At 31.9% G+C, this 13,592-nt stretch overlaps 1 protein-coding gene across 1 annotated transcript; it reads right to left on the bottom strand.

Moving 5' to 3' along the window:
* Positions 1 to 1,257: 1,257 nt before the first annotated feature.
* Positions 1,258 to 11,512, bottom strand: LOC144569075 (MADS-box transcription factor 8-like). Its single transcript, XM_078319255.1, has 8 exons — positions 11,108 to 11,512; positions 6,958 to 7,039; positions 5,334 to 5,404; positions 5,048 to 5,147; positions 4,744 to 4,785; positions 4,574 to 4,615; positions 2,299 to 2,441; positions 1,258 to 1,599 (listed from the first exon to the last, which is right to left on the bottom strand). Exons 1-8 carry the CDS (start codon positions 11,287 to 11,289, stop codon positions 1,524 to 1,526), a joined length of 738 nt encoding a protein of 245 aa, XP_078175381.1. The 5' UTR covers positions 11,290 to 11,512; the 3' UTR covers positions 1,258 to 1,523.
* Between the last annotated feature and the right edge of the window lie 2,080 nt (positions 11,513 to 13,592).

Raw genomic sequence — 13,592 nt, forward strand, 5'->3', positions numbered from 1 at the left:
TTGATTGTATTTTATATGTTAGTCTTTTGGATGTCATGAGGTTATTGGAAGTTCATTTTCCAACACACCCACACACAGAGGCGGATCTAAATGGAGTGAATGAGGGTCAACTGGCCGTATTCATTTTCAAAATTTATGTGCTTGTACACGATTTTCTATATAGTTTACATTAAAATTAATACCGTGGGTGTAAATACTCAGCATGAAAATTTAATATAATTGACCTCCAATGTGTATTTGACCCCATAACTTGAAAGTGTGGCTCTGCCCTCTGTCCACACACATATTATTTGTAGCAGGTTGTACATCAAGGCAAAAATAACACATGAACAATATATACGAGTCAATAAATGCTAGTCCTTGTGATATTGAAGTCTTGAGAATTTCTCCTCTAAGAGTATATAGCATGCTTTGAGAGACTGTTTTGCATTTCACAATTCACTTTGAAGTCACTCTGTGTCTCCTGGAATATCAAGTGAAGCTTTTGTATAATTAATTAACTTTTTAGATAGAAGCAATGTATACACCCCTGAATCAATGTGTCCGATTGTCCGTGCATTAATTCTGGTTAAATTTCCATTGACTAATTGGTTTACCCGTGATAACAAAGGTTGTTATTTCTCGGGAATAAAAAAATCTCAACCGTTGGTATTTCGTTGAGCTCCGTGTATGAAAACTTACTTTCTTGAGATTCACATATGGAAAAGTTTGAACAGTTGAGATTGGAATAACATCAAATTTAATTCCCAAATATCTTTTCTAGTTCTTGTGGTGGGTTCTCATTTGATTACTAGTACTAATTACTTTGTCTGATAAACCCATTAACCTGGATGAGGTTGAGCCTTCCAACTTGCACTACTACATAATAAGTGATTGTACACGGACATAAACAGGAGAGCTACACGGATTTTCTGCCGTGTGGAATGTGAGGGTGTAGAAATCCCTGAATATTTACACACAAATATTTACCCGTGTGCAATTATCGAGAGCTACACGGATTATTACATAAACAACCGTGTACAAACGCTTGCCAGCGTCGCTCTCAAAATAACCGAGCTACACGGATTTCAAATGTGCGATCTTTCACACTACTCTTGGAATTTTAAGTTGGTTCAGAAGAAATTTCAAACTAAGTGTTCTTGGATACAAAATTACAAACTAGCTAGCTGTGTTTTTCGAGTTTTGTGATTGTGTCTATGTGCCTACAATCTTGTAACAAAAAAATTATGCACAGTAATTATACAAAGTAGTTTATTTAACACAATATAAATTACGCAATGATGGTTACGTGACACAGTACATATAATTACGCATACATTGTAAGATGTATAAAGACATCATTCTCACACCAAACTCGGTTGCTTACACATTGTACTGATATAATTAAAAACAAACATGGTTTAAAATACCAAATGCAGTAGTTCATCATCAAATGCTGGTAGAGATCAACAGTCATTGCATAAGTAGCACTGCTAAAAAACACCAGCTAGATATATAGCTCAAGTAGAAGCAATATGTTCTTTCTATTCATCATATGGAAGCCACGCAGTCGGCATGTATGCAGTCACACTAGTTCCAGCCATCTGATCTGGATGAAACCTAATTTGTTTAAGAAAGAAGGAAGGTGAACCAAAAGAAGGAACAAGAATTAGAAAGATTCACGCTGAAAACGATCACTTAATTTGTGTCTTTTTTTTTTTTTTTGAACAAGAATTGTGTCTTTCTACTTGATCAGTTAAATTTATTTCAAATATTAATTTACTTGGTCATTTTTACTTTAAAAAAGAAGAAGAAAAAACAGATAAACCAAATCATAGATTCATAGGTGAAAAAATTGTGGTCTTATTACTTGCGCCTTTCTTTTTCCTTTAGGTTTCTGGTGATACGGTATATCGCCTCCCATGCAACAAATACATGTCGAAGACATAGAAAAACCAAAAAGAAATGTTGAAATATCCTTACCAAAGGTACCATTCAATGTAATATTTATGCAACTGTTTTGACATTTGACAAAGGTTCCAAATAGTGATTATCGCGTCATCGCTTTTAAGGTCCGAAAAAACTATAGTGCAGCTATAGCTAGCTATTTGGAACCCTGATAAAAGAGAAGCTGTTGATACTCCCCCACACCCTGGTGGGTCCCTGTAATATATGCTTGTGTGTGTGTGTGTGTGTGTGTGTGACAAGGGGCACTGTATTAATACCCCAACCATGACAAGACGCTTCCCTTGCCCACAACAAGATCAATGAATGTATTGATTAATCGAAGTCCACATATATATATGTTTTTTTACTAACCCGATTTGTAGAGTGGGCTCACAGTCGAGTGGCTGGAAGAAAGGTTTCCCATGTGGACTTGATAGCTGGTCTGGATGACCATATCCCAGAAAGTTGGCACCGGCGGCGTGCTCATAGGCTCCCATCGGGTTTAATTCATCTAGCTGCAACAGTCAGCAAAGAACAAGACGATTAGGGAATTTGTGCTATAAAAATAGCACAGAGCTTAGCTCCTCCAGTTACACTTGACTTGCATGGAGTGTACTTATGTACCCACAAGTATACCGCACCCCCTTTAAATTTAAGTGTGCAATATACAAATGTACAGCCAGATGACACATAAATTATGCAGTTATATGTGTTTGAGTGCATACAAAATCTAAGCATGCAACATATATATATACACATAAATTTTGCAAAATTATTCTAACCACTAGAGGTGCTACTTTTACCCGATTACCCGGATCCGATCCGGAACCGAACCGGATCCGACCCGGAACCGATCCGGATCCGTTTAATTTGGGTAGGGTATGGTTTAAAAAATATAACCGGTTAAATTATGGGTATGGGTACAAAATTAATAATTTAATATCCGACCCAGATCCGAACCGGAACCGATACTGTAATGGGTAGGATATGGGTACCATTTAATTATCCGACCCATAACCGAACCCGACCCGATACCCGTATAAATACCCGATAAAATATATATTAATAACTCTGCATCAAGTTTGATAAAACTTAACCAAATTTATGCTACTGTTTTACTATCCTTTAATTACATCCTTAACTAGTCCTTTAATTACGCCCTTTAATTTCTGTTCTATATCATACACATGTGACACATGACACATGAATGTCAAATTCATTCTTCCATAACTAGCTTATTTTATACCTTTTTTCTTCTATTACATTTAATTTATAGATTTTTTTGAATTATAGAAAAGGAAATCATTATCTTTAATATTTTACTTTCTAAAAATTATATCTCCTTCATCCTCCTGAATTCAAAAACTATTAACAAAAAACTAAATTCAATATTTTTAGAGATTGACCCAAATTTGATGTAGTGCAAGTTGCACGCCCTTATTTCAGAGGGATTTAGCTTAAATACCAAAATTTATATTATTTTGCTTTGTGAAAAAAATATATTATTTTGAGCAATGAAACTCATTTTTTTAATTTTATTACAGGTCCGTTCAAATGAAAATAATTTTGATGTTCTAAAGTATTGGAAGAGCAATGAACAGAAGTACCCAATCATCTCTTGTATTGCGAGGGACTTGCTAGCTGTTCCTATCACAACAGTAGCTTCAGAATCTGCTTTTTAGCACAGGTAACAGAGTAATTGATGACAAACGAGCAAGTTTGGAGGCATCAACAATTGAAGCTCTCATTTGTTACAGCGATTGGCAAAATAGTAATTGGGATAATGTACTTGCAAATGTTGAATCAATATGATAGTATTTTTTAATTTAGATAGATAACTAATAATTTAGAGTTATTATTTTTATTTTTCTATGTAGCATGATATATTTTATTATTTATGAACATGATCAATAGTATAATTTTTATTTTGTAGTAGTTTTTAATTTATATTGTAATGATTTATTATATGAGATGTTTAAGAAATTATAATTATATTTAAATGTAAATAATTTCTCGAATACTTTGGAGTTGTGATCTATACCCGCTCTGGATCCGGAACCGCCCCGTATCCGAACCGGACCCGATAATCCACAAACAAGTTATGGGTATCTATCTACCCGGAACCGAAAGATTGGACCCGAAATATCTACGGGTAGATAGGTATCCGGATCCGGACCCGACCCGATTTGAAACAAATAAGTATATGGATCGAAATTTGGACCCGAACACTTTTAGGGTCCGGGTCCAAATATAATAGTACCCGGACCCGACCCGACCCGATAGCACCTCTACTAACCACGCAAGGCACATAATGATTTAGGTGGCATTAATTACATATGGGTGATACTTTAGAAACAGCTTTGTCTTTAAAGAGGCCATCAGTGAGCAAGAACTGTGCTCAATATAGTCAACCTTTATTTTTCGTCAAATGTAAAATATACTACATTGATGTTTTTTTTAGGGATTCCAGTCCTCTAGCCAGTGTGTTCGAATTTTTTGTTATCTTCTCTTTTTGCAAAAAAATAAAAATATGCGATACCAACAGAAGTTGGTTAATAAGAAGTCAGATGCAAACAATCTGTCTTCTTATTTTTATAATTATGAATGTTTTAGCTAGATGATTGAAGTAAGAAATAGAGGTGCTTACCCTTTTTTTAAGTTCTCTGTTATCTGAATGCAACTTTCTTTCCTACATTCAATAGAAGATTATAATAATAAATAAGTGGTGACTATGGTTTGATGAATGTTAAAAAAAAGAAAAGAAAGTAATTAACATGATGAAACAAATTAGTTGAACTTTTTTATTTAAATGTTTACCCTCTCCTGAAGACCACGAAGCTCGCTCACCATATGTTCGGTCTGTACAAATTTATAACATCATTAAAACAAAAAAATTGAAGTTAAAAGAAAAGTTCAATCATATGTCCTGTGAAAATATTGGGAATAACAAACCGTTCCAAATGAACATAAATTTATAATTATTGCAGATTTGGACTGGAAAACCTTACAACTAGGTGCAAATATAAAAGTTCATGCAACAAAAGTATGAAATACATTTAAGATGGCAAGCAGCATGTAATTAGTTTAACTAAAAGGAATGATTAAACATAAAGTTACGTACCCTGGTAGATCTAATTTGCCTGAGAGAAGTATCAAGTTGTTCCTCAAGGACATGAAGTTGATCAATGTTAAGTTCGATCAAATCATCCCCTAGTAAATTCCTAATATTAAGTTTAGTGGTTAAGGTTAGTCAAGTATATAATGAAATAATTTATAAACTTACAATTCAACATTTACTATATGCTCTTCTATTCCGGTTGTGTGTCTCAGTGTGTGTGTGTGATCATCTGTACTTTATAGTTTATATTGAGAAGTTCATACCGAGATAGAGAAAATCATTTTCATACCTTTGAAACCTTTGCATATTATCGACATGTTTTTTGAGGCTTAGGTATTCATTACGGCTCCTCTGCACCAACTGAAAGTTGAATATATAATTTATTCATATATTAAACTATTTTTATCAGACAATAATTCATAAACATAAATAAGTCATTAAATAATCTAATAAAAGCAAAAATTTAGATGGTATTATACAAACACAAGAAACATTCATCAGTGAGAGTAAAGGATTAAGATTCATTGATAATTATTTTAATAAATAACCTTGACAACGATTTCACAAAATCAAGCTAGTAAAAAAAATTTAAGGTAAAAAAAATATAGAGGTGTTGTTATCATTATAGATTTGTTATAAATTAATTTTTATGTGATATGTATGCCAATTAATATTCAAGCAAAAATTATTAAATATAAAACATCATAAATTTCATGTAATTTGATGAACGATAATATTTGTATCAAATTTCAAAATTACATCATTATTATAATATATTATACATCATTTATGCGTATGAATATATAAAGTTTAAATCATAAATTTTATTGTCAAAATTCAAAATTACAAGCTATTTTTAAAGCTAATTAATATCTTATAAAATCCACATGCATCAAAATCATACTAATAAAAGCAAAAATTTAGATGGTATTATACAAATACAAGAAACATTCATCAGTGAGAGTAAAGGATTAAGATTCATTGATAATTATTTTAATAAACAACTTTGACAACGATTTCACAAAATCAAGCTAGAAAAAAACAAATTAAGTTAAAAATAATATAGAGGTGTTGTTATCACTATAGATTTGTTATAAATTAATTTTTATGTGATATGTATGCCAATTAATATGCAAGCAAAAATTAGTAAATATAAAACATCATACATTTCATGTAATTTGATGAACTATAATATTTGTATCAAATTTCAAAATTACATCATTTTTATGTGTATTATGTATATAAAGTTTAAATCATAAATTTTATTGTCAAAATTACAATATATTTTTAAAGCTAATTAATATCTTATAAAGTCCATATGCATGAAAACCATACTAATAAAAGCAAAAATTTAGATTGTATTATACAAACACAAGAAACATTCATCAGTGAGAGTAAAGGATTAAGATTCATTGATAATTATTTTAATAGACAACCTTGACAACGATTTCACAAAATTGAGCTAGTAAAAGTTTTTTAAGGTAAAAAAAATATAGAGGTGTTGTAATCATTGTAGATTTGTTATAAATTATTTTTTATGTGATATGTATGCCAATTAATATTTAAGAAAAAATTATTAAATATAAAACATCATTAATTTCATGTAATTTGATGAACGGTAATATTTGTATCAAATTTCAAAATTACATCGTTTTTATATATATTATACATCATTTTTATGTGTATGGTGTATATAAAGTTTAAATCATAATAATTTTATTGTCAAAATTCAAAATTACAAGCTATTTTTAAAGCTAACTAATATCTTATAAAGTCCATATGCATGAAAATCATACCAATTAGACCAATTGAATAACAACACATCTGAACTCTACAAAATGTATCATAATTAGAAGACTATCAAAAATTAGTTCAAAGTTGCACTTCCAAACATTTTTCTCTTCAATATTTACCTCATCCTCTTGCTTTTTTATTACAGTTTGATCAGGTCCACTGTAACTGGATTTCTGATACTTCTCAAGCGTCTTCGCCATGCTGCAAAGTGTAATAAAATAAACAAAGTCAAGAATACATCCATCAGATGAATATTTGTCATAAAGAAAGTGTAATAAAACATCCACAATGTTGGAATAATATTTATCTAATTAAACTTTGGATAGAGCATGGCAATTAATGGGCTGAAATTGAGTACAAAAATACTGCATGAATGATGGTAAAGAGAGGGGTTGAATCTATCTATATATATCTAGAATTTACACCAGCAGACAATTGTGTGTACTAGGTTGGGTCTACAATACAAGATATAACTGACATGACCTCTCCAACCTGACGCAGTACACCATTCATTCATAATTCATGGGTCAACATAAGACCCAGTCTGAAAATACAATAGAGCTGACAGCTGATTGTACCAATATGCAAAATTGCAAATTTTATTCTCTTGTTCAGTCCTAGTGTTCTTCTAGAGTGTAGGGATGAGTTGCTTCATTTAAATACATATTAGTTACAGACCAGAGAGAGAATGAAAAGTCAAACAAGCACTGTGCAATGAACATGGAGCCTGAAATTAAATTCTTTCTTTTCTATCACATCAGCTTATAGTTATATCCATGGGAAATATTAACTGTTCAGTATATATTTTTTAATTATTGGAAATGCTAGGAAAATCTTTTGCTTGTACTTATCCTAGGTATCTTTTATCCAAACTTTTTGTTTCTTTTGCATGGATCTTTGTGGGGGTTATGATGGATTGAAAAGTGATATTCTGTCACATGTTTCTTTCATCATTATATATATCACATCTACAAACAATTTAATTATCCCATGCATCCCATTGAAATCTTTGTTAATTAGGTAGTAGATCACTCACTTTTCACTAATTTCATTATCTTTTCTCACATGACCCAAATCTTCAATTTCTTTTTGGGTATCCAGGGCCTGACCAGGTCTACATTATAATTAGCCCCAAAAACCTAATTGGTGAAATCTTATCAAAATGGAGTGGTACCAAGAGGATTGATTATTTTTTTGAGTAAAAGTTGGAGGTCAAGCTATCTAACTACTTAATACCCTTGTTATACAATAAATGATTTCCTCTATCTGGGTTTCGAATCCATGATCTCTTAGAGACCATGTACCTTTGTTACTAGACCAAAAGCTAGTTCTTATTAAGAGGATTGATTATTAAAAGCAACAGTTCTTCCAAAGTAGTTTTCTGTTTCTTTTAGAAAGGAGGATATATATAACCATGTACTCACAAACATAAACGGCAATGAAACCATGGAGAAACCCATTGGATATTTCAACATGCAAATGGGATCCAAGTCCTAGCTACCTAAAAACCAATTCTATAAGAAAAAGGCATGTGAGAGAAATGGTCTCTATTAAAATGATGCGTCAAGTGACAAAATTATGATGGTTCTGTTTACTTGACAATAGGGGTGTTCAAACTGTGTTCGGTTTTTTAACTGAACCGGAATATTTCGGTTTAAATGGATCGGTTCGGTTTAGACTTCCCAAAACTGACTATACTGAACCGACCGGTTTATATTGGTTGGACTCTAATTTTATTGGTGTTATAATGATTTCATTAAACCAAACCGGACTGAACCAAACCAAACTACAATTGTTGTGTATGACAATGTATTCTTTTCGTTAATAATAGTACCAATAGGTTTACTTCGGTTTGAACCGAAGTTGATGGGTTTAATCGGTTCAGTTTGGTTTTAAACTTGAAAACCGAAGAAAAGTTTGGTTTGGCCATTTTACTTCAGTTTGAACCGAACCGACCGTTTGAACACCCCTACTTGATGATGCCCTAATTGACAGTCTTGACAGTACTTCTAATAATGAAGAAATTTTTTTTTTTAAAACTTCTCAAGGCATACTATTTCCTGCATAGATTGATCATTAATTAGCTATCAATATTTTAGAGCTATTTGACAATTATATGACATCCCTTCAAACATTCTTAAATGCAGATGTTGGATTTTAAATGACTATAAGGAGACCAAAAAAATACAGATGTTGGAATTGCACTTAATTAGAAATTAGAAGTTTGTTGTAGTTGTATGTTCATCATAGCCAGAAAAAACCTATTTCAATATCATTTATAACCTTTAGCTTGATTTTTATACCAGATCAACCTTAACCAAAGGAATCTATCTTTAATTTTGAGAAGATGTTAACTTCCACATAAACTATTTTGCTTACTTTTTGTAAGCAAAGAGTGATATATAGATATATGCAGCCAATTGCATGACAACTATATATTGTGCTTAGTTTTTGTAAATTGTTCATACTTAATATATACCATTTACAATTAACCTATGTAAAGTGCCATATAACATTAACATGTACTTCTCACACTGAGCTTTAGTGTTTTTTTAAAAGGAAGAGCTTTAGTTGTTCTTCGTAGCTGTTTTTATAGCAGCTCTTGTTAATTTATTTATCCACAATTTGTACTAAATTCTTTCGATGAACCATTGGTTTTGCAAGATTTTTCATTGAAAAAATTGTTAGAAATCTTAATAAAACTATATTAAACAAGTATTTTCCAATTTCAACTACAAATTTACATCGATGTATATTAATTAAAAAGGTGCATATTTCTAGTGCTACATGAAACAAAAACAAAACTATATATTATAAACATAATACTTTCAATTAAAGATGTTTAGGCCAAAAAACAAATTTAGCAATTGAAAGAGTACACTAAGAACATATACAATGTTAATTTTGTTTATTGTTAGCATTTAAAAAGAAACTAAGAGATCTTAAACCTAGCACTCCAAAATAAATAAACCAAATTTGATATATAATCCCCGCTTTTAAGAGAAATTACTAAACTTGATGTTTCAAAAGAGTAAGATAGCATCTTCTCAAAAGAGCAACAACAAATCAAAGAGAAACATGCTTATTAAGAAACCTATAGTGAGAAGACATCTAAGAAAAATTCACAAATGGTTGCACTCAAAGAAAGGGGAAAACTAACCCAGTTAAGAAAAACTAGAAATCAACTATATATAGTCTAACCAAGCAAAAACCTTTATAGAAAACTAAGGAAGAAAAATAATGGATATACAATTATTAAATATAAAATTAAGATTACAGTTGATAATTTAGAACAGAAAGTTATGAAACAGTTAAACTAAAATTTCCCCGAAAAAAAGACCCTTATAAGGAAAAAAAAAATCTTGTAAAGAAGTTATTTTTTCTCCCTCTATAATATTTTGTGGCTATCAACAGAAATCATCAGAATTTTTTTCTTGTTGGAAATATAGGAGGGACAGTGTCAATTAAACAATATTATATCTTCATTAACTTAATTATATAATTATAGTGCTTAAAGAAGTTTACCTATAGTATGTTTTTTTTCAAATTTCAGCAACTAAATTTCAAATATTCCAGCATACGAAATGCAACTAACATAAATGGGTGAAAATAAATGTATTTAGGGCACAGTGCACACCGGATTACTAATATCGAAAGTTCAACAGAATTTTAATAAATTCAACAAAATTTCAAGCAAATTTTAATCTTATAAACTGTAACTGTGTAATAATTAGCTATATCTATAGTTGAACTTGTCTATACAAAATTTCAACAAAATGTTTTGTTTAATTTATGAATATCTAAGAAATTGGTTTCTATAATTTCCTCAAAAAAGAAATTCAGCATAACAAACAAGACCGTTGTGAAGTAGACAATAAATTAAAGCCTCTCTGATCCAATTAAAGAACAAGAATTACGCTTAAGGTTTTGAGAAATGGTTCAATAACTAACTGTAAGATGAACAGATAACAAAGCTCCAATTTTTTTTTTCGTAAAGAAATTTGATACCTGCTTGGCTTGCTGCTGTACCCGCATGAAGATTCATTTTTTTTTTTGTCTTAGAAGGTTAAGATTTGAAAGCATTATATATCCAAAACATGGAAAAATTAAACATGATCTTTTGACATATGAAACCAAATAAAACAGTAACCGAAAGAGATACAAAGCATATCACCAACAAAGTCTAGACTTGGTGAAGAGAAGAATAAAGTCACGATATATATATATATATATATATATATGAGCAAGGTAAAACAAAGAATATTATACCTGTTACTACTGAATTCATATAATTTTCCACGACTTGAGAAAACAATTAGAGCCACCTCAGCATCACACAAGACAGAGAGCTCATATGCCTTCTTCAGTAACCCGTTGCGCCTTTTGGCAAAGGTCACTTGTCGATTTATCTTGTTTTCTATTCTCTTCAGTTCTACTCTTCCTCTCCCCATCTCTCTCTATGGCCTCTGTACTTTTAGCAGATTTCTCTCTAGAAATACAAAGCTAGATTCTCTCTCTCTCTCTCTCTCAAATAAGATACTTAAGCAGAAGACATTTTTTTTCTCAGCTTTTATTATGGTTTCAGTAGCTGTGAGAAGAAAACCCTAGAATAAAGAAGAAGAGAACCTCTCTCTCTCTCTCTCTGTCTCTGTCTGTCTTTCTCTCTCTATTTCTCCATCACTCGTCTCACTTTCCCTTTGGCCCCCATTACTAGCTAGCTCAACCTAATGGCTCCAAAGTCTACAGATTCTCTCTCGCATCAAAAGTGTGGGCCCCACACAACCACGGACGGACCTGGTCTAAAGACCATAAATTCGTGACATATGGGACCCACATGTACTTGGTTTTCCACATACCTGGTCCAACCTGAAACCGCCTAAGCTTCTTCACTTCTTTTTCTCGTACCAGAAAGTTGATGGGAGCTAAAAGAAACAACATAGACATGTTTTAAAACATCACTAGTCACTGACATGTGGGGTTCATCTCTCCCTCAGAGTCCATGCAACTAGCTAGCTAGGTTAAACGTGCAGGAGAAAAACCCAAAAAGTTTTCTTTTCTTTTCAATCGTATACGTACACGTACGCCGTACGGAGCGATCGTCTACAGTTTTTTTTAGTTTTTTTTTTTTAGTAACAATAAAAGTAAAACAATTCTGATGAATAAAACTGGAGCGGACATCAAATAACAGTAAAACAATTGTATGGTTAAAAATGTGACGCTTTGATTATTTTATCAAAACATTTGAATGGAAGTACTATAAAATCTTTAAATCTGTTCCCCAATTATCTACAAATTAAAATGGATAATTAAGTATAAGAAAATTTCTGGGTATATATACTGTTATTAAAGAAACCAAACTTGCTGCGGTGGTCGCATAATTTGGTTTGGAGGAAGTTAATTGTGGTGATTATTGCGGGAACATAACTGGAGTCATGGATTAGCGATGGTGATTGGTGGTTCGGTAGAGTCGTGGAGATGTGGCGATGAGATTTTAAATACTGCATGCATCTACGTTATGACACTCCAGGTTAGTGCACCCATAAGAGCAGTTGACAATATTTCTTATAACACGCTAGCTTATGAAATTAAGTAGAGGGGGGTTTCAGTATCTCATTTTCTTTCATACCTCATCATATATCATGTCATTTAAAATAGTGATTTTCTACCTATCTAAAAAATAGTAATTTTTTTTCTAAAAATTATAAAATTTCATTTCCAATGATATTTTAGTATGGATATCATGTTGAGCGGTTCAGATCGACAGTTTGAACTTTGAAAAAAATAATGGGCTATGAAAAAACATGAGGTATTGGAACCGTCCTCAATTAAGTATCCATTGAAAAAATCTTCTTTGGGTGAGAGGAGTGGCAGAGCCGGTCCCTAGAAATTGAAACTTAATTAACCCTATATATATTAATAAGGTTTGTCTATTCCTAATTTCTCATCTGCCTACCCATGTTTTGCAGTCTATTTAGAAAAAAAAAATCTGAACTCGAACTCGATTTGTGCGCAGAGTGCGATTAAAAAAAAAAAATCTCATCAGGCGCTATTTGTTTGAATAAAAAAGAACATAGCGAGAACAATTCTAAAGGAGTAAAGGCGCGATTTGAAAAAAAGAAAAAAAAAGAGAGGTGGCTTAGGCGGAGGCGAGAAGGGAGGCGCGATTTGGTAGGCAGCTCAGGCAGAGGCGTTGGTATGAAGAGAGTTATGGAGGCGATTCGAACCTGAATCCGTTTAGAAAAAAAAAATCCAAAACCGATATATGTCTACCTCTAACTCAAATTTCAGTTACACAACACAATAATTAAAATGCACAAAATTGATCATATTAATCTCTTTTACAACAAAATAGTCATACAATTACCTATGTAAAGTTTCTCATAATACGAAAATTTCATTTTAGTATTCTGCATGCTTGATTTTTGTCAGAAGTAAACATATATATTGCTTCATATTTCTGTTGAAGGATTTACTGGGTACATTTTGTGGAGAATCTTGGAGTGGGAAGATAGGCGAATATGATTGGTGAAGATATGGGTAGACGAATTTAACACGGTGGGTCCAGCAAGTGGGGGTAACGTGTCGGAAGGAGACTTGATAGAGACGTTTATTTTTTCTGTGTGATATTCCTCTAGAATTTAATGCTTGCATAAAAGGTCCAATCCCACATTATGAAGTATGAACAGGAATATGAATGTCTAAATAGCATTATATAAACATAACAATTGACCTTTATTGTTGTATTGTAAATATA

Source organism: Carex rostrata, chromosome 18, assembly GCF_964058835.1.
Source record: "Carex rostrata chromosome 18, lpCarRost1.2, whole genome shotgun sequence".
In the NCBI taxonomy this organism is placed as follows: Eukaryota; Viridiplantae; Streptophyta; class Magnoliopsida; order Poales; family Cyperaceae; genus Carex; species Carex rostrata.

Bases quoted from the DNA above. Each gene is read 5' to 3' on its own strand.
- LOC144569075 (XM_078319255.1), bottom strand. From the start codon at position 11,289: ATGGGGAGAGGAAGAGTAGAACTGAAGAGAATAGAAAACAAGATAAAT. The intron at 7,040-11,107 runs GTATAATATTCT...TACACTTTGCAG, and splicing joins TATGAATTCAGTAGTAACAG to CATGGCGAAGACGCTTGAGA. The intron at 5,148-5,333 runs GTATGAAAATGA...ACTTAATATTAG, and splicing joins AATATGCAAAGGTTTCAAAG to GAATTTACTAGGGGATGATT.